This window comes from Oratosquilla oratoria, chromosome 27 (genome assembly GCF_046742065.1).
Source record: "Oratosquilla oratoria isolate Oo_2021 chromosome 27, ASM4674206v1, whole genome shotgun sequence".
Lineage (NCBI taxonomy): Eukaryota > Metazoa > Arthropoda > Malacostraca > Stomatopoda > Squillidae > Oratosquilla > Oratosquilla oratoria.
Genome location: NC_134803.1, coordinates 38037534 through 38062504, shown reverse-complemented (window position 1 = coordinate 38062504; position 24971 = coordinate 38037534). Strand labels below are relative to the sequence as shown.

Sequence of the window (24971 nt, the reverse complement as noted above, 5' to 3'; positions counted from 1 at the left end):
ATAGGAAATTGGGGGGGGGGGCTAACCTAACCTAACTCCACCTGCAGATGGTGTTTTGTCTGGGTATGAGTTTTCACTGATTGGGGTTTTGTCCGTTGGTGTATTATCCGTTCACCGGCTATGCGTACTCACGAACACGTCAACTGACATTGCACTTTTTGCACCGGAGATCCTGAGGAAGGCGTTTGTAACATGTCCTCCCTGAACGCCCAGAGGCGACATCACGCACATGTACCCACCATGTCAAAACATAACGTCTATGAATTCCACAAAGAGGATCCTTTTTAACTTCTGCGAACAGGGTGACATTTCCTTTAATTGCAACTGCCGCCTGGCTAGTTTGTTCATCTTCTTGAACCCTCTTCTCACCGCCGCACGTACGCTGGTAGCCCGATTGTATGGTCTCACATCTTCCTAGACACAGGTTCGAGTCCCGCACTTCTCTCTGATTTCAAGCAGTAACACATGCCCCAACAATCCAAGGGCATAGGGTAAGCAACTGCTTCACCCGCAGCTACGCGTCTCCTGGCGTACACCACCACTTTAGCCCCCTCCCCCATGTATATGTATGATAAGCCACCTCGAACTTCTTCATACACATCAGACACCACTTGAATGTACGTTTGTACACGTACAAGTGTTTTTGTACCCACCCAGAAATAACCAACAATCTTGACGAACCAAATCTAAGAGTATGACAACACTCAAGGACCAGTTGGCGTGTCTGCCTTTAAACATTATCAATAGTTTATTCATGTCAATGGGATACTCCCCCTCCCACAACACTTGCGTTGTAATTCCCAAACTTCTGTTTCTAAATATTATCAACTTCGTGTCAATGAGATGTGTTTTTGCCACATTTACGTTTTAGACTGCTAAACTTTTCGCAATATAAACCATTAATCTATTGTACTGTCTGCACATATTTGTCGACCCTATCTACGCACTAAAAAATAAAGGCTGTATACGGTGTCCACTGCATTCCCGACAGATAATGTAAACAGAGACTGAGATGAAGGAAGAGCTAGCGAGCGAGCTTACCAATCTTTCCCGATTATAATTACGTAACACTAGGAAGCGTAAGAATGCGGAAGGGTAAGTATAACAAGAGTGCTTCACAGTAGATGGGTGCATGTACATATACACCAGCTTGAAACAACATTGACCACAACTACGACGACCTTGGCATCTTACATAATGGGGTATTGAGAGTCTGGGAGCCCGCCGTGCCCCGGAGCGAGCATGCTGATTAAACACAACAACGGTTTTTTGTAATACAATTCAAACCTATCTCATTTTTGCGTTATTTAATTTCAGATCATTTGGCGCATTGATCAAATAAAATATTACAGAACATTTACACAAGCCCATGTATATTTTATCTTTCGTACATTGTAGTAATAATTTTATAATGTTTGGTGAAGTCTAGGTGGGAATGCGCATTAAAGATCAATATGTGAAACAAGTGATATTGAATGGGAGGAACAATTGTTAATCATAAAGTAATTTTTTAAATGTAGAGAAGTGCACAAAGCGAAGTTACATGAAAATAAAAGTCTTCAAGTACAACCAGACGTTGTTGCTATGGAGAGAAGATGAGGACGACGACGAGACACGATGGATCGATGAAAAGTTCAACTTGGCCTTTCCTAGCCAATACAAAGTATTGGCATATCTTCGGGACACAAGGCAAAGTCTATAATATGTCGACTATATGTTGCATGGATATAGGTGTATAGATGCGCCAGTGGAAGGACGATGCAAGAGTGAAAATAGCATGCGGAGGAAACTAACTGCGCACACAGCGTGGGCCTTCCTCTCGCTTCTTACATAATACCAAACACTCCTCCCCCTCCCAACACATGAAACTACCATATCACACTGCAACTTTACTCACGCTCTTCAGTAAAAAAGATAATTTCCAATTACTTATTTGGAATATACAAAACACGATGGCAGTTGCATATAACCGATCTATTTTTTCTATAACCTGACATTGTGAACCACCCAAATCAGAACTTAACCTATGCAGTATCTGCCTACAAACACCACCTTGCACTTGCGGTTAGAAAATTATTTCGAAAATCTGGCCTCCGCCACTATAATCCAACTCATTCCTCCCTCCTCGACGCTTAGTTACGTAAGGATATACAGGGACGACGCCACAGGCTCCAAAGGTGAAACACCAGAACATAAACGAACGCGTGCAATCTCTCTCTCTCTCTCTCTCTCTCTCTCTCTCTCTCTCTCTCACACCATGATCACTTTACAGTAGAACAACCGTAAATTGTACAATATATTTAACTACATCAGTCCATATCAATGCAATATAATTTCTTTCAAACGAGCACACTAACCGCGTGACTTGATTATGTATAACAGTCACAAAGAAGTATTCGTGGGGAAGGGAGGGTGTGTGTGTGCACGGAAAACCTCATGTATCATCAAACTATTACATAACACTACACGGAACCACCCTTGTACATCCCACGCCATCAGTTCGTTTAAGCTGTTACCAAAATACATCGCCTTATCACCCCCCTGTCCGACAGAAGTAGCTTTCCTAATCATTCTAATTGCCATCACACTATTCTATTGATCTCAAAGGCACCCTTAAGACAATTTAGGCTTAAATGAAATTAGTGTTAGCTACTGACAAGACCCGTGCACAATTAATGAATATTTAAGACTAAACGTCTTTCTGTTATGTAGCAATCAAATTGACCACTCTCCATCATGCGTATACAACTGCACTTTCTTGTGTCGCCCTCTTCGCTTTTGTGAAGTTTTATTGTTCTAAGGGGAAGCTAATCCTATTCAAGCTCAGCAGGGGCATCAGAACAAATCGAAACGGAGTCTGACTGACCATGACCCACTTTTGTTTCCAAAAACAAAAGCTTAAAAATAAAAGCGCGTCTCCGCAGAGACGAGATGAAAGAAGAAAAAAAAAAAAAAAAAACTTTCTGCAACCGGATCGATCCGTATCGCTAACATCGACAGACTGGTTGTACCATCCTTTCCAGCTCAAGCATTTTACGTTTCGAAGTCCCCCATTTCCAGCTAGGGAGCCCTTCTTCCCGTGTTCTGCGCTACGTACACACGAACGAACACAACTGACAACACACCAACCCCCAACCTCCACCCTCCCCCCTTACCGTCTAGACGCTCTCATCAAGTGCAAGCATGGTCACATGCTCTTGTAAGCTTAGTCAGAAGCTAATGCTCCAGGAAGCCAACGATTCGCCCATTGGGACATGTGTTCTACGTTTTGCATGAGGATTTTTACGTCATTCGTATTCCGGAGGATACTCCAACTCAGACTAACCTACGACCACACTTGATCCACTTGCTGGGAATGCACGTATTGCTCAACATATTTCCTTGTTCTTACTGCTAGAAGACTATGCCCCTTCTCCACTACCTCCACTCCTATTGCCAGGGCGTCCTAATCCCCCAACTCTTCCCATATTAGGCGTCCTCTGCCTATTGCTAGGGCGCTGTAGACTTCCAAACTTCCCCAAAATCCTGAGCTCCCTTTTCTCCCTGCTGCATGGTCACACTAGGTACAACACTTCTACTGTGAGATACATCTTCCCCTAGCTGCATGGATCCTAGTTCTCGAAGTTAGCTGCGAGGACGCTCCCAGGTCTCCCGATAGCTGCAAGGGCGTCCATATATCTCCACTAGCTGCGAGGACACCGTCCTCCGATTCTTCCCCTAGATGCACGGGCCCCCTAGGTCTCCCCCTAGCTGCAAGGAGGTCCCCATATCTACCGGAGCTGCAAGGACGTCCCCATATCTCCCGTAGATGTAAGGATGGCCCCAGGTCTTACCCTAGTTGCAAGGAATCTGCGAGGACGCCCCCAAGTAGCCGCCTAGCTGTAAGGACGCCAATCCCGTTCTACCCCTAGCTGCAAGGACGCCTTCAGGTCTTCCCTAGCTGCAAATAGGCTTCCAGGTCTACCCTAGCTGCAAGTAGGTTTCCAGGTCTCCCCTAGCTGCAAGTAGGCTTCCAGGTCTCCCCTAGCTGCAAGTAGGCTTCCAGGTCTCCCCTAGCTGCAAGTAGGCTTCCAGGTCTCCCCTAACTGCAAGTAGGCTTCCAGGTCTACCCTCGCTGCAACGACCCCCCCCCCTGTTCTCCCCCGAAGCTGCGAGGACGCCCTAAGGTCTCCCCTACTTGCTAGGGTGACCTCAGGTCTTGTCTAGCAACGAGGACGCCACGAGGTTTCCTAGCTGCGAGGACGGCCCCAGCTCTCTTTCTGGCAGGCTACTGAAAATGAAGTCTCGATCGATAGACCACTTGGAAGCCGGATACTGTCCAGCAAAGAAGAAAAATAACAATAAGAAATAAAATATGAAAAGGCATATAAATTCAAACAATGTTCACGACAGTGCACTAAAGCACTTTAAAAGTACGAAATATTCACGGGGCAATACACCTTACGATTTTTTCACCTGAAATTTATATACAAGGATGCAAAGCTGACCGTTAAGGGATTGGACCTCCTTCGACTAAAGAAAATTAAAGACCAAGATGTATTATAAAGCTGCCAGGCTGTACAATGTCAAAATCTAGTTTTCACCTGACGGCAACTACCATTCACCCTATGAACAAAGCCAATAAAATCTACATAAACAAACTGCAGCGGTATATAAAACTACCGCCAGTAGGTCAAACGCCTGGCAATGCAAGGCGTTGTTCTTCACGGTCGTCCTGGACTCTCCCTTTCCAGCAAGCACAGAACCAAGCAACCCGAGGACGCAAGAGGTCGTTGACCCAGCCGGCGATGCAGGAGGGGGAGTTGGGGGGGGGTGCAGACAGTCTGCAAAATTTGAGGGGTAAGGGGGGGAGAGGAGACGAGCAAATACGGGGGAAGGTGGGAGAGGACGGAGGCAGGCAAGCAGTGGGAGAGGGGGCGTGTTGTGGCGCAAGCACTGGGAGAGGGGGCGGGGCGTGACGCAAGCAGAGGGGAGCCGGGGCAATGGCGCGCAGGACTCTGGCGGAGTTGAGGTTTCCTGGTCGTCCTTGCATGAGGGAAGGCATGGAAGCTAACCGAGAATACACAAATTGTGTGTGTGTGTGTGTGTGTGTGTGTGTGTGAGAGAGAGAGAGAGATAAGGATGTAGGTCATGGTAATGTATCAAATGTTGACAACTCAAATAACGGAAAATTATTAGGTTCAGTATCTTACATTCCTCTATCAATATCTTATCAGCTCAAAAGTGTTTTTGTTTTCGATTCATTATCACGATCATGCAAAACATCATCTGGACGACTTGAGGAAAAGAAATATTAGTTTTATCATTTGAAAAAATCATAAGTAGACAACTGGATTTGTGTGACGCCCCCGGTTGATGACCACCATTTGCACGAGCGGAAGAGGTGTGGGGGGGGCAAGGACCAGGGGGGGTATGAAAATGGGTCAACGCGCACTTGGCGCATGTACGGCGGGGGAGGAGGGGGGTGAGGTTGAGGGAGGGGAGAAGGGTAATGCAGACATCCACACCAATACGGAAACAAGCTAAAAACCCCGCATTGTTCAACGATACACTTTCTAAAATTTTATTAGGTCATCGACTCGTACATTCCAGGAGAAAAGGACAAAACTCGTATCACTCTGAGCCAAGTTCACTTGCCAGATTAGTCGTCCCCCAATGCAACGAACCTTGACTAATTTAGTCGCCATGGTCAACCAGAATTATCTCGTCTTTAGTGGAGAATATGCATGAGATACTGGAGTTTCTTTCAAAACCTGTAACGAAACTAAGCAAGGGATTTGAACGGCAAAATACCAAGGTTTCAATACCTAGTTTCAATTCCCTTCACCCTCCCCAACGAAACTAGTCTTCTAAGATCGAAAAATCAAACAAACGAATCGTCACCCTGTGTGTTTACCTTGCCCGGGCCAAATGTTGCGACCGACCACCAAGCCGGCCTCTACCCGGGTCGCCAAGTTGAATACCGGCGAAGCAGGGACACCGCCATTTATATTGCTCGATAAATATATTTTCCAATTATATATACACACACAGAGGGGGCGCGAGAGAGAGAGAGAGAGAGAGAGAGAGAGAGAGAGAGAGAGAGAGAGAGAGAGAGAGAGAGAGAGAGAGAGAGAGAGAGAGAGAGAGAGAGAGAGAGAGAGAGAGAGAGAGAGAGAGAGAGAGAGAGAGAGAGAGAGAGAGAGAGAGAGAGAGAGAGAGAGGGTTGCAACGCAAATATACCAATAAAACTTGTTGAAATCAACATGCAACCTGTCATCAGGTTGTCAATGAGAAAGGTTCTGAAGGATTACAAGGTCACTTGATGCCTTACTGGAAAGAGTTGAAATCGAAATGAACGAGAGCTGAAGGAATGCACACGAATAAGCAAGAAGCAAAGGTTCGTCGCTGGTTAACCTTACAGCAGCAGTTTCGTGCCAACTGATGTGGTCGAGGTCCAAATATCAGAAATGCGGAGGTGCAATCGGAAAAAGAAGAATCAGTCTTATGGCAGTTACACTGCACACACTTGACGCCAATACAGAAAACCTATCCCCAATCTCGCTTTTGTCATTCGTCATTGCGGGAAGTTTCCCATCTAAGGTTTCAAGTCGACTCGCAACCTCACACTCAGCCACTCTCACAAGGTTGGAGTCGCGGTAATGTTCCCCTCCCCCCCCCCTCCCTCCCGCCCGCCTCTCCTAAGCTCGACGCCGACAACTGATCTTAAGAACACGGTCTCCTCACGCATGGAATCCCGTCTCTGCTGAGTCAATGCCTCTACAGAGGTATTCACCACCTTGTCTGTCGAAGAGCCGATGCCTTGCGTGAGATCTTCCTTAAGCAAGCTAGAGCTGTGGTTCTTGACCTCTCTCCTCTTCTTCACCCTTCAGAATGCCATCCACACCTTATTGGAAGTTTCCTGATAATATGGAGCAAAGTATGATTGTTTGAAAACAACGTAGATCATAGGATCTGTAGTTTTTAATTGGAGGAAGATAAATATTCAAACACTTTCGGATTGGGAAATCTACCCTAAAACACTAACCCCCCCCCACCTCAAAGGAGAGGACACGCCCGCCCCCTCCACCTTGGAGCTTCTGGTAGTAATCAAAGTCGATAATTTCCTCAGTCTAGCAAACGCGGCCTCTAAGTCTTAAATTTTATGTAAATAGCGACGACATTCACAACCTTATTTCTTTTTCAGTACTATTCAATTGTGAATTCTCCAGGCGCCAGGTAATAATCATGTTTACCCAAAGAAACCCCTTTCCTTCTGCAGCTAAATATAAAATTATTTCCCATAACATTTTCAATGTTCAACTACATTGAGTAGATCCTACCAGGCGATTTTCATCAACCGAGGCACACCCGTTTCCCTCTCTCTATGATTAATACTATCTGATGAGTCGCTTCTGGCTAGACCTCCACTTCTTCGAAGAATGTGAGAGCACCATGACTGACTCACCCCCACCCCCTCTTGGGCACGCTTTCTGCTACAACCTTGGCACCAGCCACAACTCGCCCCTCGCCACCACTGCGTTCTCAACCTGATATTCTCCGACAAACATCTGATTCTTTATATAACTGAAATACTTTTTGCTTATACGAGCTGTACCATTATGAATCAGTGGCTGTATTCTAAGCAATTAATCAAGTCTTCTGTCTTCCCCAGTTAATATATTTTTGACACACTTGAGACTTTGCCCATTGTGAAAAAAAAAAAAAATTACAGTTTGCATTAAATCGCTTCCGAAGACAGGCGACTGGGGCCAATGTATTGACGTCAGAGTAAATTACGTCCCTGCTGCCTATCTACAAAACCGGCAACATGCTAGCCTCCACCACCATGAGGCCCCAAGGGCCACTCTGCGCCGGCTCTGCTTAGAATTCCAACTGTACGAGTACTTCCTCTAACTTTACACACGAGGAAAATAGATAATAGGCAACTAGCACCTTCCTTCAATTATAAGCCGGTGACGAGGAAAGTCCCCACACGAATATAGCAGACAACAGTAGTTTCTTCTTGCATAAATCTCTAAAAAATGCTCGAGGGTCGTTGTCAGCCACTGTGGGGCTGCAGGATTCCTGTCAGTGAAACTTGAAGAAAGAACGATTATTTTCCCTAAACTTAAAGAAATGTACTTCAGTATCCAAGGGAGATACTCAGTCCCTCCGTATCAGTGGCAATGGTTATGTAGTGACCGGCAGCCAGACCTGGCTACAGAAATATCGACACATCACATGCGTGGGTGGGGGGATGGGGGGACTCCTCCCCTCCCTCCCTCTGACCCCCCTTGAAGTCGAGCGTGGCCACACACACGCAGCTCGCTGCTTCTACTGCTGCACTTGCACATACTGTTGTGTAGTACTTCCGCCATGCCCGTCGCTAAGCTATTTAAACCGAGACTGGCAACTATTGAAGATGATACATTTACTTGTGTTGAAATAATACTAGACTGAAGTTCGTCTGGATATGTTTATTTCATGTAAGGGTCCCTGGTGTTTGCATTCCCCCCATGGGGTCTGTGCCCCCCCCCACCTTCCCAACATGTGTGGAGTCAGTTGCCTGTGATAGGCAGACATCAAAGAGAAAACAAAGGCTGGACCTACCATACCTTGGAACACTACCTAACCCAAGTCCATTCGTTATTTAAACCTAGGATGCAGCGAAATATTCATGCCGGGTACCATCACTAACAAGACGATAAATAATGACTAGTCTGTTACGTCTATATAGTCTGAGGTTTGCGACTAATATTTATAAGCAAAACCCTTCCCCAGCTATATTTCACAGGCGTATATCCTGCACATGTACCAACCCCCACCACATCCGACCCTCTTCGGCAGCCATTCAACTCCATCTATAAATATACACCTGTGGAGACAAAGGATCACTCTTTGCAGGTCGAGTACAGAGTCGATCTATCGGGCTATGGTGGGCATGGAAAAAAATACAACTTTGTTCTTACCCCTCTATAGATCACACTAAATTTTGCAATGACACCCAAATAAATTGAATAAAACATATTTGTATTGCATACAATTTATGCACACATATTAGGTACTGAATAAATGCATATATGTATTACGCTCTCATAAGCCCACTCCACATAGGAACCATGGGAGTTCTGAACAATATCTGCTCAAAATCACGTACAAAGATCATGTACACCGTAAATCTTTCACATAATGAAAATTTCGTTGATTCGTGAGGATTACTAAATATCAGATTTTCATAGTCGACCAAACTTTTCTTAAAAAAAAATGTAGCAAAAATGTCCTCTTACCTACACAAAAAACACGAGCTTTTAGTATATAGTATCCAGAAACTGATTGAAATTTCAGACCTGTCGTCATGGCAGCTTCATCATAACGTCAACAAAGAACTTGCTATACATGCTGCCAGATGTATAATGACACTCAACTAATCGTGTTGAATAAACGCGGGTGTTTTCAGAGAAACCGCCGACCGACAAACAACCCTCCCTGTCTTCCACACTTCCAAACCTTTCTCCCTGCGTTCGAATTTCATTTTATCTTGCAACGCTTCCAGCTGGAGCCCTCCAGGGAGAGTACCCCGAACGGCGACTCTGAAGCAGTTCATAATAATTTTACACTTCCCAATTACGGTCGATATTTTGGTGAAGAAACGTGAAAACAAGACAATTATTCAGGATACAGAAAATACGACATACAACCAAAACACCCTTTTATAATCTTAATTATATATACCGTATGTTCCCTAAAGTACAAAAACAATAATTCGACCATTTTTTTGCGTGTCCACCTCTTCTACGCCAAATCCAACATGGCGGTCAATCCTACTCCGACGGTCCTGCACGCGACTTCAAGATCACGTGACGGAGAGAGCTTATGTAACATCGACTATAACACATACATACGAACGCACACTATTGGAAGGTGGAGCGGCGCAAGGGAAGATTGGGGGGAAGCCTAAACAAACGCACGAACACACTCGAGTTGACGGGTCATGGCGGCATTCGAAAGCAAAGTTCCGTTGCGCACGCGTTCAAATCGTTGCAGACGTGACTTCTTCAAGAAGAGTAAAACGAATACAGCTTCTCTTTGCCTGTTCATCAAAGACGGACTTGCTTATGTAAGCGTACGAATAACTCCTTTCAATGACACACCAATGTTCCTATCGGCCTTGGCATCTCTGTAGGCCAGACAGTTGTCGGGAGGCCAAGCGAGTGTGCACGTACACACGAACGAACAGAAGCCAACATGCAATGTTCCCAAGGATGCGGGTGAGGGGATGGTGGAGGCATACAAGGAGGAGGAGGCTGGGGGTTTGTAGAAGCAGGGAAAGTAGAAGGCTTGGGATCCATCCCTTAAAGCTGAGTTTTCTTCTGTCTACAACAAAGTACTTCACAAGGTCCCTTTCATATTTTTTCCTAAGTACATTATTTATTTTTGTAGTTATCTCCAGCGGATCTAAGTCAACTGTGTGTATCATTTAAGTACATCTTCCTTAATTAACTCCCATTCGTAAGGACATTTTATTCTATTCTACCAAACGCAAGACATCGTAGTGAAAATATATTATTTATAATGAATGTCAATTCCGACCGTTTCTGCCAAGACGGAAATCCGATTTGAGAAGCCATGGGTTCAAAAACTTCCCAATTACCCTTTTGACAATTTCCAATTAACATTTCAATCCTATGTGGTAACTTCACCAAGCATCAACTTCCTAAAAAACAACTATTAACCAAACTAAATACCGTAACTAATCTAACGCACAACGTTGCGCGAGATAGTCCAGAGGAAATTCACGCTGGCAAACTACATCCCATAACTTCATTCCTCCGCTGCTATTAATAAGGGGTCTCGATCGACCGTGACCTGCTTGTTTTGAGGCCGCCTAACACGTGACCTAACTGCCATGGCCGTCTAAACACGTGACCTGACTGCCATGGCCGTCTAAACACGTGACCTGTAGCGCTTAGACGACTTATTTAGAAACTCCCTACCATTTAAAAGTCAAAATCAATTTCGATCTACCCATCAACAATTGTTCTTGCGTTTCCATGGCTGCTACCAAAATATTTTATAGACAACCTACACTGTAGGTACATGTGGAATTTGTGGCTGGACACAATGTCACCACAATGCTAAAGGGCCGAATAGGAAGAACATATTCCTTCTTATATATACGCATGGATTAATTACGTGGTCTATGATGGCACGCACCTAGTAAGACGACATATAAATTCTGCAACAGCGACATCTAAACACCTAAACACAGGCCTAGGTGGGATACGCCATTCGCCTTATGCCGTCTAGTCGCTATTCATTTCCCTGCGGCTGGTGTTTTCCTAAGCCAGCCTACGAATAAGAAACACTCAAGTAGGGCGGGGTTCAAGACAACAGTCAACTTATGCATGTGCGTTTTTTCGACATTCTTAGCGATTATTCTTTGTACTTCTCTGCAAATGCCACTTGCCCTGGCAATGTTTATACGCAGGACAAAGCGGCTTCGAGTTAATCTAATTATCTATCCGCTTGCCCCCCCCCACCACCACCACCACACACCTCCCATGGGATTGATCTAAAATTGTCTAGCTAACTCCATATATTAATTCATATATGGGACAAACCTCCCCTTCTTTTGAAGAAGAAAAACACGGACATTTTTATGTTGCGATGGTTGTTGACCATCGCCCACAACAGGATAAATTAAATATCTTTGTTCGACGGCGCAGTGGTAGCGTTCCCAACCGCTACCAAAGCGGTCCGAGTTCGAGTCCCGCCCAGGGCTGAAATAATTTCAGTATCGCTGCGCTAAGTCGTAACTCCAACTCTCGTGGGCGGGGAGTTGGGTGTGTGCGCGCGCGTTTAAGGTCACAGCATTACCCATAGATCGGCGATATATACAAGCTCTGATCTCTCATCCGAAAGAATAATAGCTGTCAATTACGTGATCCAAAACCATCGTGAATCACAACCTCTAATTTCACTCTATACCATTCATCCCTCTTCGCATTTCCCAAAATATTACGCCAACTAGGGTTTCACACGTTTACGTCCCGCGCGCTCTGGCAATGCTGACGTTGTCCTCCCCTACACCCTCCACATCCTCCCTCTTCACAACACGTGAAGTAGCATGTGAGACGCGCATGCGCAAGCCAGTTCGTCACTGCCAACCGTTCGTCCTTGACGCTTCACATGGCTTTCGTGAAGGCGTGTTGAGGCCCTGTTGCTAGGTCTCCTTTCCCACAAGACGTCATCCCCAACCTTGAAGCCATTCCGTCATCCCCGCATTAACAACGAACACACATTTTTTTTTAGTACAAAAGCTAGAGTAAACTGGGAAGACTCGTTACAAAGTAGTACACGAGCGTGATCACTATCAATTATCTACGACATACAATTGAACGCATGCATGGTGTAATAATGACGTATGTGATGAACTTCCATTGTCAGGGTTCCTATTGGATTGGACCACGTGCTGGGCTGATCAATATCTATTACCTTTCCAGAGTTCAGCTCGTTGTCCAATCTATGGGTAATAACCTCAAACACCATCGCAAAACTCATGGGGTTTGTGGTATCAGTGAAAGTCGACAGAAGCGCATGCGTATATTCACCCAAGTACAAACAGTTGGATCCGGGCGTATGTCTTCATTTTATTGCTACCGCCAGACAATTTCATTCATCTCTGGTTCCTCAAAAGTCTTCATTGAAGCACTCCCTTTGCAGAGTTCGAATTAATTTTCATGCGCGTAAGTGATGCTTCCGGCGCAATTTATATATGCCTGGGGGTGTTGTCATCAAGCTTACAATTCTATCAACCGTAGGAACTCCACTCGAGGAGAGTTGAATATTAAACCTGCACTGGAAAGTTGCCTTTTCTTTTAATTGCCAAGTAACAATTTAATTCAACCAAACGAAGGAATCATAATTTATACAATCGTCGTAAATAGAAACCGGCCTGCTGGGGCAAAGGTGTCGGCTAACCGACACTAGAAAGTTCGGTACTCTGATTCGTTGCCAAGATTGCAAACTGCGTCTCGGGCTACTTGTAGTTGATCGACCTTCACCATACTCCCCGCCTCCCTCCCTCCCTCTCTCTCTCTTCACTCCCATCACACCCACGAAATACCAAAACACTAGTCCCATTTAAACTTGTTCTGTAAACCTCACATTACTCTTCCACTCTCGCCTACTCACTATCAACCACAACCCACTTTTCTTTGTGACATCCATTTCTCCACGGCATCCCCTCCTACCTCAGTCCACTTGGGCACCTCCACATTCCCTTATCCACCCAGCCCCAGCATCCCTCTTCCATGCGACAAAACATTAACACTAGAAATGTGTAATTTCTCTTCAACGTTGCTATACTGAACGTGGTGATGGAAGACTGGAAGCCGGGAGAAGTGGAGGGAGTGGGGAGGAGGGGCGAGAGAAGGAGGTGGAGGAACCTCCCCCTTGCAATCGATGTAATCCTTATCATCCACCAACATATGAAGTGGAATGACGACGTAGCAAACATCCTTGAAGTGGACGTAAGCCACAGCGACAGCCCCGGGTGAAAGTAGCCACGGGCGATACGATCCCACAAACACCTTATAAGGCACGGGGAACCCTAGCAACACACAAAGGTCTGCAGTAAAACCCTTGGGCATAAAAACTGGTCACACACATCAATACACACTTCAATACTTCCCATCCGGTATAATCTTCGGTCCGGTGAATTAATGAAACGGGAGTTCATCAAAATGAAACTTTAACTCTTTATGTCGTTGAGGCTTATCTGAACTGCACAAAGCTGGGGTGAAGGTTCAAACGTGACCGCTTGCATCTCATCTGACCTTTTCTGGAAAGTTCACAAGACACATTTCGCAGGCAAATACACAACCTGAACTAATTAACTACCAGTAGACGAAAAATGTAACAATGAATTTGTTAGACCAACCATCCTACTTATTGACATTAAGCTGAAAAAATTAATAACCACCAAATGTGTAACATCTGTAACAACATTGATATATACCCCGTATGCGACCATCACATAGTGGAAACACTATTGCGAAACAAAATATTCCGTGACCTCATTCACATACAACGGTAATACATCGTAAAGCAAAAGAATATTTTCCAGTTCGTTAAACTACTGCAAAATAATTCAACCAGAGGAATAACAAAGTAATCTTATAGGTACGCAATTTCACAATATACAAGCATGCATACTAACCACTGGACAAGGAAAACATTGCCAAAAATACTTGCGTCAGCCAAGAAATCACTGTGAGCTCAGGCACAAGGTCTTTCAACTCTCCAGATTTGGTTCAGTAACGATAACGATTTTTTTTATCTTTAACTGTTTGCAAGGGGATGGTATTCTTGTTAAAAACTATTTAGAAAAAAGAAAAGAGGGATGGGTAGAAGGTCCGTTAACAATGGTACAAACGCAAGCAGAATGCAGCAAGTCAAACATTAAAGTCTAGTGCAACTGTTAAGCCTTATTCATTCCATCATCGACACATTATAGGCAAGTAACCTACAATGAACGGCTAGTGACCCGCTTTTGTAACTCCACAAACGAAAAAGATATAAACAATGAAGGAGGTTCTGCAGTCCGGGGTGGTGGGAGTATAGCGTCTCCTGTCTGTCTGCTTCCGTTTCGACATTGGGTTTGCATTCCTGGCTCGACTTGGCGCGCCTAACTGACGTTACAAGTTTCACAACTGTTTATCACTTTTAAAAGCTCAGTGGTCGCTATAAAATGTAATTATTGAATGAGAGGCAACCAGTGTTTTAATGATTAATGGTATCAAATTGGGATTATTAGTTTAAAGAAACTATCTTTAGTTACAAAAACCTACAGTTCTAATGCCAGCTGGGTACTCTCGATGTCAGACTGCTCTGCTCAGTACACGTTACATGGAAGCTGCATATCGGCTAGATGGTACAGAGGGGGGATGGAAGAGAGGGTGTGGAGGGTGGGGGGGTTGTACGTGCCGACATTCTGGCGCCATGAGCACATGTGCAACCCGTTGGCCATTCCCAAACCCACTTCTCTCTTCCCTGGGAGAGGGAAAAACAACTACGCCGTCACCAAATTGTGACGAGAGACCGATGTCGCATTAATTGCGTATTTCAACGCGTTAGTGATTTAATATTAACATTATGATACTGACATCACGCTCGATGTGTTAATAATTTATTCATAACGTTACCTTAACGTAATAAGCTGTCATTTGTCTTTAGCGCATATGCACTACAGTATATCTTTCGTGTATTGTACGACTTTTGAAACAATTTTAGATTACTGAGGGAAAACTTCAACGTGACGAAATCAAATATTTGCAGAGCAACTTGGGCGTCTCGTTCATTATAACCAATACCTTTACTCTACAGGGGTCACACACAGTTGAATGAAATACATGTACAGTTAAAGGAAATTTTTCTCGACACTTTCTGGTTGTTAGTTTTGATACGAGACAAAACCGCTTTATTCAATGCTGAAAGAACAGTATTTCCTTGTTACCAATACTGGCGTCTATTTTTTCACAAACTTTTTCACACAGATTTGTGCTATTAAAAAATTGTATATCTTTCCTCCTAACTGATCAACTACATACGGTCTGAAGATAAATTAAGTTTAACCCTTTAGAACAAGCTAGTACTTACATGGGATGTTTACGGAGCCTGGGATTTCGCCGTAGGCTCTCAATTCTTCAGGGTGCCGGACATCGATGAGTTGTACTTCGCCGGAGAGCATCAGAGTACGCAGCTCCTCGTAGTCCAGGTCTGTCCGGGCCCGCCTGGTCCGCGGGAGGGTACTGGACGTGTTCATCGCCCGGTTGGTGCAAAAGCCGCAGGCTGCAATGCAAGAACGGAGAGGATTTGTCAGAGGTCCTCCTCAACAGGGAATGATGATGATAATGAACATAATTATGTGAGGAACCTACGCTAGGAAGCGCTTGGCTGTGGCCGAGGCCATTACCTTTGCCCTATGCGCTTGGACTGCTGGCAATCGGAGAGAAATGCAGTATTCGAACCCAGAACTGAGCGAATGCGAGGTCAACAACACGCTTCCTATTACGCTACCAGCGCACTATAGGACGGTCGAAACATACGAGGCGTGGAACTTAGGCGGTAAGTGTATGGGCATCAAACTGATATATGTAAAGTATGCTGGTGATTAAGGTGGGATGCGAGGCGTTTTAGTGTAAGGGTATGGCGATGGTGAAGATTGTTAGGGTGTGGATGAGGGTGGTTTAGGGGAAGAGAGGATTATGGATAGTTAAGGGAGGAGGCTAGGGTGGTTAGGGGCAGGGACACCAAAAGACTCGGAAGATTTTATCATAACTTTCAACATCTGAGGAAAACGTGGAACTTTTCTTCTTTGTTTATGTGAAATCTTCTTAGCATGACCACGGAAAAGGTACTGACGTTAAGACGTGATGCACGTCACGATTGGCGTGTATGAGCGTGATGTTCCTCTATTACTCATATGAACGGGACAAATCCCTTTCCTTTCATCTCTCCCGAATAACTCCCCTACCCCAAAAGAAAAAGTTATGTCGTATGGCCTCTTCCTGCCAACAAACAAATAAAACAAACAAATAAATAAAATAAACAAAATATACAACCCTTACAACCCCAGACTAGCTTGGCTATAATACAATGGATCTCCTTATAAATAACCTAAACACCAACAGCATTCCATAAGAAGAACCCTTCCTACAGCAGCCCACCCACCTTTACTGGTAGCTAAACATCACAGTGGAACAGTCTGGTAGTAATCGCCTCTGTACGTTCCCATACGCACGTACGGTTTCTCTACCGAGAGTTTTTTTTCCACTCAAGAGAAGTGCTCACCTAAATTTAGATTGAAGGAATGCAAATACTTCGATCTCGATCAATCCCTGCAACGACCGACAATAATATATATATATATATATATATATATATATATATATATATATATATATATATATATTACACACAAATGTTGACTTTTATTCATGAGGGAGTAGCGGGAAGGATGTTAAGGGGATATTAAATAAATAATATCTTCCATAATGTATGTGTGTGTATGCGTGTATATATATATATATATATATATATATATATATATATATATATACATATATATATATACATACATACGCTACTACTGTAAATGACTTTTGATATCAGAAGAAATATAATGTGGAGGCTAAGAAAATTTGAAAGTGACGGCAAAGGGGGTGGGTGGGTCGATGGGGGAAGGGGGGGGGGCAAAAGACGTTCGCCAGGTCATTGACATTCCTACGCCGACAGACTTCGACCATACATCTAGGCAACCGTACAAAGTACAGTAATCCGGCGCTCTCCAAAGCCCCCCCGAGAACAACAAGCTCAGGTGAAACGATAAGTTTCAAATAGTCGACTCACAGACCAGTAAAAATGCATAAACTACAAAGAAACACCTCGCGTAGGAATCTTCGAGGGAAAAAATCGATAAATTCACGTCTATGTCGTCTCCATCCGGGTTACCGGCCCATCACCCTTGGAAGGAAGGAGACACGTCTGCGCCGCTACTGCGCATGCGCTTGTAGACACGTACACGACGACGCACGCGTTATGCAACAGCATACATTACCAAGTACACGCGTGCGAATGTAGGCAATATTTCTAATATATTTCAACACTATTGACCATGATCCTTGCCACAGTAACTACACTAGAGTGTGTAAACATCGATGATAGTCTGGAATAACTGCCTTTATGTAAATACAGTGAGGCCTTTGGGTCCGCCAAGAGTTCACCAGTATTTGTGTGTGTGTGTGTGTGTGTGTGTGTGTGTGTGTGTGTGTGTGTGTGTGTGTGTGTGTGTGTGGGCACACCATATATTGGTGTGCCACTATGACACATCACGTCAACTCGTAAACACTGAAAAGAACATCGATCTGTAACAATCTTGAGGTCATCACCCGAAACACTCGTAAAGTGTTCATAAACATCAGCAAGACTTGCCACTTGCATTTGTTTTTAAACAAACAATTGTCAACATCACAATTTCCTGCAAGAGGAATCAAACACTCGCTCCTTTATCCACATATAATTTTTTTTAATCCACATATAATTTATTCCATATCCATTCTAACTTCCACCAAGCGAATCTATCCAACCATGGGTCCTCCTCCAACGGTCTAATAACGGACAAGACCATGAACCCAAACCTTGAAGTTCTTCGGTCTACCTTCGAGGTTTGGCTGATTCACTTGGGAGGAGTACCCCGTTCGCTGAATGAAGTCGCCTGGGAAATATGAAGTCCAATTCGGCTCCATTTATACAAAAGGGGGGTGGGAGTATGATGAGAGTGAGTGAGGGATAGAGAAGAGGAGAGAGCGTGAAAAGATGGGGAGGGGAGGGAGAGTTATGAGGGGAGGGGAGGGAGAGTGAGGAGAGGGGAGGGAGAGTGAGGAGGTGAGGGGGAGAGTGAGGAGGGGAGGGGGAGAGTGAGGAGGGGAGGGGAGAGTGAGGAGGGGAGGGGAGAGTGAGGAGGGGAGGGGAGAGTGAAGAGGGAGGAGGGGGAGGAGGGGAAGGGGGAGAGTGAGGAGGGGAAGGAGAGTGAGGAGGGGAAGGGGGAGAGTGAGGAGGGGAAGGGGGAGAGTGAGGAGGGGAAGGGGGAGAGTGAGGAGGGGAAGGGGGAGAGTGAGGAGGGGAAGGGGGAGAGTGAGGAGGGGAAGGGGGAGGGGAGGGGGGGGGGGGAGGAGGGGGAGGGGAGAGGGAAGGGGAGGGGGGAATGGGAGGGGGGGAGGAAGAGGAAGAGGGAGAGAGAGGATGGGAAGTGGGGAGTGGTGAGGGAAAGGGGGGAAGTGGAGGAGGGGAGTGGGAGGAGGGGGAAGGGTGAGAGGGGAAGAGAGAGGGGAGAGAGGGGAAGGTGAGGAGGGGTGGGAGGAAGTGAGGGAGGGGTGAGTAGTGAATGAGGGGAAGGGGAGCTAGTGAGAGAGGAAGAGGGAAGGGGAGAGAGGGGAAGGGGGGAAAGGGGGAAGGGAGGGAGTGGGGGAGTGGGGGAGTGAGAGGAAGGGAAGTGGGGAGGGGAGAGTGAGAGGGGGAAGAGGGGAAGGGAAGGGAATGGGTGTGCGGCGAAGTGTGTGTGTGTGTGTGTGTGTGTGTGTGTGTGTGTGTGTGTGTGTGTAATGTGTGTTGTGTGTATGTATGTGTGTGTGTGTGTAAGCAGTACAATGTGGGATGGTATGTAGTTTCTGTGTATAGATAGCTGAAGACAGTTTCAAAAATGATCTACAGTCGAGTGTGACTCACCAGAGGACATGCTGCGAGGGATCAAGCACAAGGAGCGTGTAAGGAGCTCCATTTTCCTGGTAAGGAAGATGTTCTTAGGCACCAAGTGAAGGGTTGTAGTCTAAATGCAGAGTCCACCAGGGACTCTTCTCTTCTCTCTTCTGTAAACAAAACTTCTACCGCTCTTTCTCACCTCTTGAGAGTCGTGTATATGTACTTGATTTTTAAATGTTGTATATTATGTCTGTGTGGGAAGTTGGACACTTCGACCACGTAGAAATACGCCAAAGATCAGAGCGATCTTTTTTAGATAAATCTTTCGTGTAGTTAAGTATATATTCTTTCTTATCCAAGCAAGATCTGCTTCTTCTGCTGGTGTTCTGGCCCGCTCCGCAAGGTGAGGAAACGCCCGCGTTTGAATTTGAGGTTTGCGGCGGTAGTTGTTGTTGTTATTATTTATAAGTGATGCGGGGGCAGCAGGTAGGGGCAGGCCGGAAGGCCTGGTTTCACAAGTGAATCACTCTACTCCTGCCACTGTGGCTGTATCTGGGGGTTTCTGGCCCCCGGGACGAGAGCGCCCGCTTATATGTCCTCCTCCTTCCTCTCCTCCTCCTCCTGCGCCTGCCCGGGTAACCGCGCCCACCCCCTCCCACTCCTCCCCAGGTCGTCCTCTCTCACCAACACTCTCTTTCCTCCTCTCCCTCCCTCGATAGTTCTTCTCTGAACGATGTATGGGGCTTCAGGATCAAGGGGAGCCGTCACGATGGGTAAAACATGATTCTTAGTCACCGAAACCATAGGTTCTTGGGCAATTGCTTCTGCAAGCACAGTGGAGGGTGGGCAAGCGAAATAAGGCAACCCGCACAAGGGGGGCGCCACCCCCTCTCGCGGCTGCCAAGTCTTGTGGGCAAAGACGGTGATGCTGTGCAGCTCAAATACGATGGTTGTGGAGCTGTAGTATTTCATATTTTTAGTTTTCATAAACGCGACTTAAATATTAGCTATTCTGACTACACCATGAGGATGGCAATACTGTTGTCGTTTTGCAGTTTAAATGTAACATTATAGTAATGTTAATATTGCAGATATAATTCAGTTAGAACTATAATATAAATCAATTATACATTTATAGTGCCTGTGCTAAGTATAGAAAGTTATACCCTATGCACAAAGCATCTTCTACACACTTTTATGATTATCTAATTAATCACAATAAATAATTCCAGTATAATATGATTATTATAATAATAATAATGCATCTTCACAGTTGCTTTTGTTCAAAGTGTATTCAAGGCTAGTTCAGTCTTCGTAAACAATGAATGAACAGGAAGATTACACTAAAAAAAGCTTTGTCCGTAATTGCTCAGGGCATAAAACATCTTAAAAGCATTCGTATACAGGAACAAATTTAGCCTAATTAAAACTGTCCGTCACTTGATATTTTTAATAATTGTAACACTTTCTTCCAACACGAAGTCACTGACGACATTTATGGTAGTTATGATAACGATAAAATATTGTTTAACAATTTTGATGGTAATGGGTTGATGTTAACGATGGTGTTGCGGTGTTGCAGATGTTGTTGTTTGTTGAACCGAACTGTGATGCAAAGTGACGGGCATGACGAGAATGACGATGTGACGTCACGTCTGTGTTGCGATACTGGGTATCCTTTAGATGGAAGATGGCAAATACATGTGATGTGGGGCTTACATTGGCGTTGAAATTATGTGAAAGAGTAAACTTTTTCACTGTTACTGACATCTTATAATTACTGCCGCCATGCGATTTTATTCAGCCAAAGGATTCCCTTACTGCACACCAAAAACTATCTCAAACTAGTCACCAAATTTCACTATTTTAATGTCTTCTAAGTGTACTCGAGGGAAATACAACCTTGTGTGAAAAAAATCAGCATAATGATTAAATTCGTGGGCCAAGAACAGATGGGAGTTCTTGACTGACCTATGTTAAATTATCTTAATGTTTACACGGCGACTCTCACACCCACCCAAACTCCATAAGTCCAAGAATTATTTCTTAAAGAGCAGCAGTCTTCAAATTTCTACACTGCCCAATGATTTTTTTTTTATTATCGAACTGCATCAAACTAATTCATCATAAATACATTTCGTTGTGATGAGAGCAGTGCATGCGTGTCGGTTGAATATGATGCGCCATGCAGACGCGTACTTGACAAAGACGACGTGACGTCAAGTCGTGTTCGAAGTACCCCGAGATAACCTCAATAACTGCCACGCCGTCCTTGGAGATACTGGACCGGGATGATCGCGATAGGGAATTGAAATACAATAAACAAATATCCTTGTTATTGCATTCAAAGTAGAAAAAAAGGAATGCACGACCCTACATTGGTCAACATCCACACACAACCCCATACTTCAATATTAGGTTCTGAGAGTTAAACAACTTCCGATATATTCCAAGACAGCGAGATTGAAAAAAAATATATAGCTTAATCTCACTTATGAAATGACAATTTTGCGCAAGTTTTTTTCTTTATCTTTCGTTGTCGTTTTCGACTGATGGACTTCTTTTTCGCCGATTAACTAATTAGCAATGCACCGATATAAATACCATGCATGACTAAATGACCAAGCATAACCGAAACTGTGTTTATTCTTGGCAAATCTTCTATGTTCTGGCAAGCATGACCCCCAACCCTCCGCCCTCTTCCATTCTGTCGCCTGCGAGGCGCCTCCATTTATTCCTAATAGGAAAAAAAGTATGCTGACATAAATTGTGGGACTATTACAGGATAAAGAAAAATTGTGTATTTCTAATATGGTGCAGGACTCAAAATAACCTCAAAAACATTAGTAATAGTTATAATATTTATGAGAAAATCAGAATACTTTCTGGAAACAAAGAAATTGTCTTACTAGTAAATGTCCCAATATTCTATTTTTAAGACCCCTCAATCTATTGCTCCGAGTATAATCCACTATTCCGGACAACCAAACATAATTACATCTACAGTAAAATACATATCTCCTTAGAAAAAAAAACATAAGTCTTCTTTTATGATGATATAATCACCACATACCGTAATGATAATTTCCAATAAATAATAACGTGTTTTCGAGTTCGCACGGGTCAATTTTGAGTGTTCCCGCCTGCCACGCGTTGGAAATCTGAGAACCCCAAAGCCAAAGAGTCTATTTCTGACGACAAAGTGCCAAATGTTGAAAGATCTCCAGGGCCAGGCGGCACTCATGGAACACCTTCGGAATGGGGCCAAGGCTGCACCACCTAAAGACCTTCAGGTGAGGGACAGCACTACAGAACCAAGGACTGTAGATAAAAGGCCGGTATGCAACGCTACCCCCCTCCTCCCCTACCCTCTCCCCCCAACCCCCACTGGCATGGTGCCATCTACAGGGGAGGGATGGCCTCAAGAAGAGCTAAAAACTCTCGCCAAAGAAAGCACAAGTGAATAGAAAACCATGCCTTGATGGGGGGCAGTTCACCTCCTCCCACAGAAAATAAAATAAATTAAAACAAATAAAATGAAATAAAAATAAACATGAACAAAATAAAAAGCCATGAAAATAAATAAGAATAAAATAAAATAAATTGGGTTAGTGGAAATACGTACCGCCAACACTACCCATGGTGTACCATGCACAGCTAAGAACTCGAATTCTCGATACACCTCGAAATGATCAAGATCTAGTATCTGGTACGTTCAATTTTGGACGACATATCCGGTAACCAAACTTAGCAAAACACACTCACACACAATATAAGGCTAGGCACGATAATTGCAGAGTAAGAGACAAGTCCCTAAGAGCGTTGCTCCCTTTTTGCATCCAACAATTAAGCAGACACGAGCACACACTCACTCACACACACACACACACACACACACACACACACACACACACACACACACACACACACACACACACACACACACACACACACACACACACACACACACACTCATTGTACCATTTTGCTTACATTCGCATCCTAAGGTTCAAGTCATCTCAAGTTTGTTGTCAATTTGCTCCAATTTCGTCCATACATAACCAAACCATGAATGGTGTACGTGGTAGAAATAGAACTACACAAAGGAGTCTATGACCGCGTGCGTTTGACCATTTAGAAATGTTACAAAATCTGCCATTGCAGATTTTTCTATTTGTCACAGGCGAGCCGGTTCATTGTGGGCAGAAACAATGGTGGATCAAACCATTTTCTCAGTGTTGAAGTGGTCGTTACTCGTTTATCTTATCAACTAATCAAGTCTAGTAGGTGGTAATTTGATCATAATTTTAAATATTCTAAGGAATTTGACGAGATCCCTCTTCTCTTGCTCAACATTATAGATAATAAAAATTAAATAAAATTGTTTTTGATGTGCACATCAGGGATCAGAATTAATTCGCCAGGCGCCAGTTGGAAAAAGATACTTTGTGTATTCTGGAAAATAACTAATGACGTACAGAAGAAAAAAAAATCAGTAAGCAAAATATTTTGCCTAGATAGGCAGACATGTACAATTTTCTTCACAAACCAACAAACTACTGTACATTATTTATGAGATCGAGGTATTTACTCAAAACATTCTTTCGGTCTAAAATGGCTTATGCAAAATAATATAACGTGTTTCAATTAGCTTAAATGTCTATGTCCAATGTACATGTTCATGCATATATACGATTTTTATTTTATCTACCAAACGCGCGGGTCCAATGCCTTAGCTATATCCCCTTATATGGGGGAGAATCCTTTTGGTATAGATTAGAATACGTCACCCCGATACGCGGGCCTCAACTGACCGACATCCCTCCTGTCTACATCCCTCCTTTGGCACACCATTACACGAGTTTTGTTAGAGCTGTACGAGTTTTATTTGTGATAAAGCGTTGCACGAGCATTTAATTCTTGACCTTTGTTACACCCAAGGAGACAAACTACGCCACCTAGACCCCTGCTACACAACTACAAGAAGTATTCTCATAGCTATTTCTTTATCAAATTACCAACCTCATTCCGATGTAGTCTCTCTAGATCAGCGTTTCCCAACAGACCCTAGAATCTCCTAGTTGTGTCTAAGCAGTCCAACACCCCTAGTATCTTGTTTCTAGATGATCAAAGGAAAGTATGTATGCGTTGCTTCCCAATACTCCTTATATTTGATTTCAGCACCCTAGGTTTGGAAAAAGCTGCTCTTGTGGTTCCTCCCAACTTGAACTACCATCATACCCTTTGTTCCTTACATGTGCGCAATTGTTTTGCTGAGCTCGCGTGCGCGCGCACGAACGCGTAAATCGCTTGGGAGGGAAGGAGGAAGGCAGGGCGAAGTCTTACGTAACCGTTGTGTCAGCCAGAGACCCCACCCCCACCCTACTTCCTCCTCCCACCCCCTTCCCGGCCACCCTGTCCCAAGGTCGCTGTTAGCGCGGTACCAAACCGTAGGTCCTGCAGATCCAAAATATTTCACCCTTTTCCTTCTCTCTATCTCCCTTGTAATACAATCTATTAAATTACTTTATTTCCGACTGGTTATTCCTTACCAAGCTGCAATTACCACATTCAGATCGAAAGTTACCCCGTTATCATTCTTCACTATGATGATGGTTATCAAGCTAATTTATTAAACCTCTGGTCGGTTCATGGTTATAAACAAGTTATTATTTACGCGCCTTACACATCTTAAATGAATGACCAATACAATGTTTATTCCAAGTAGA

General features: G+C 44.3%; 1 protein-coding gene across 2 annotated transcripts in view; it reads right to left on the bottom strand.

Moving 5' to 3' along the window:
• The window catches only part of LOC143039968 (thiosulfate:glutathione sulfurtransferase-like), a 73541-nt gene that overhangs the window by 20101 nt on the left and 28469 nt on the right, over positions 1 to 24971 (bottom strand). Inside the window, exons 1-2 of one of the 2 annotated variants that reach the window (XM_076210461.1) lie at positions 19270 to 19796; positions 15643 to 15834 (exon numbers count right to left, since the gene is read on the bottom strand). In XM_076210461.1, the coding sequence (XP_076066576.1) occupies positions 15643 to 15834; positions 19270 to 19321 (244 nt within the window). In that variant the 5' untranslated portion in view covers positions 19322 to 19796. Of the gene's footprint in view, positions 1 to 15642; positions 15835 to 19269; positions 19797 to 24971 lie in introns of those variants that run through there. The other variant, XM_076210460.1, reaches the window with a different exon arrangement.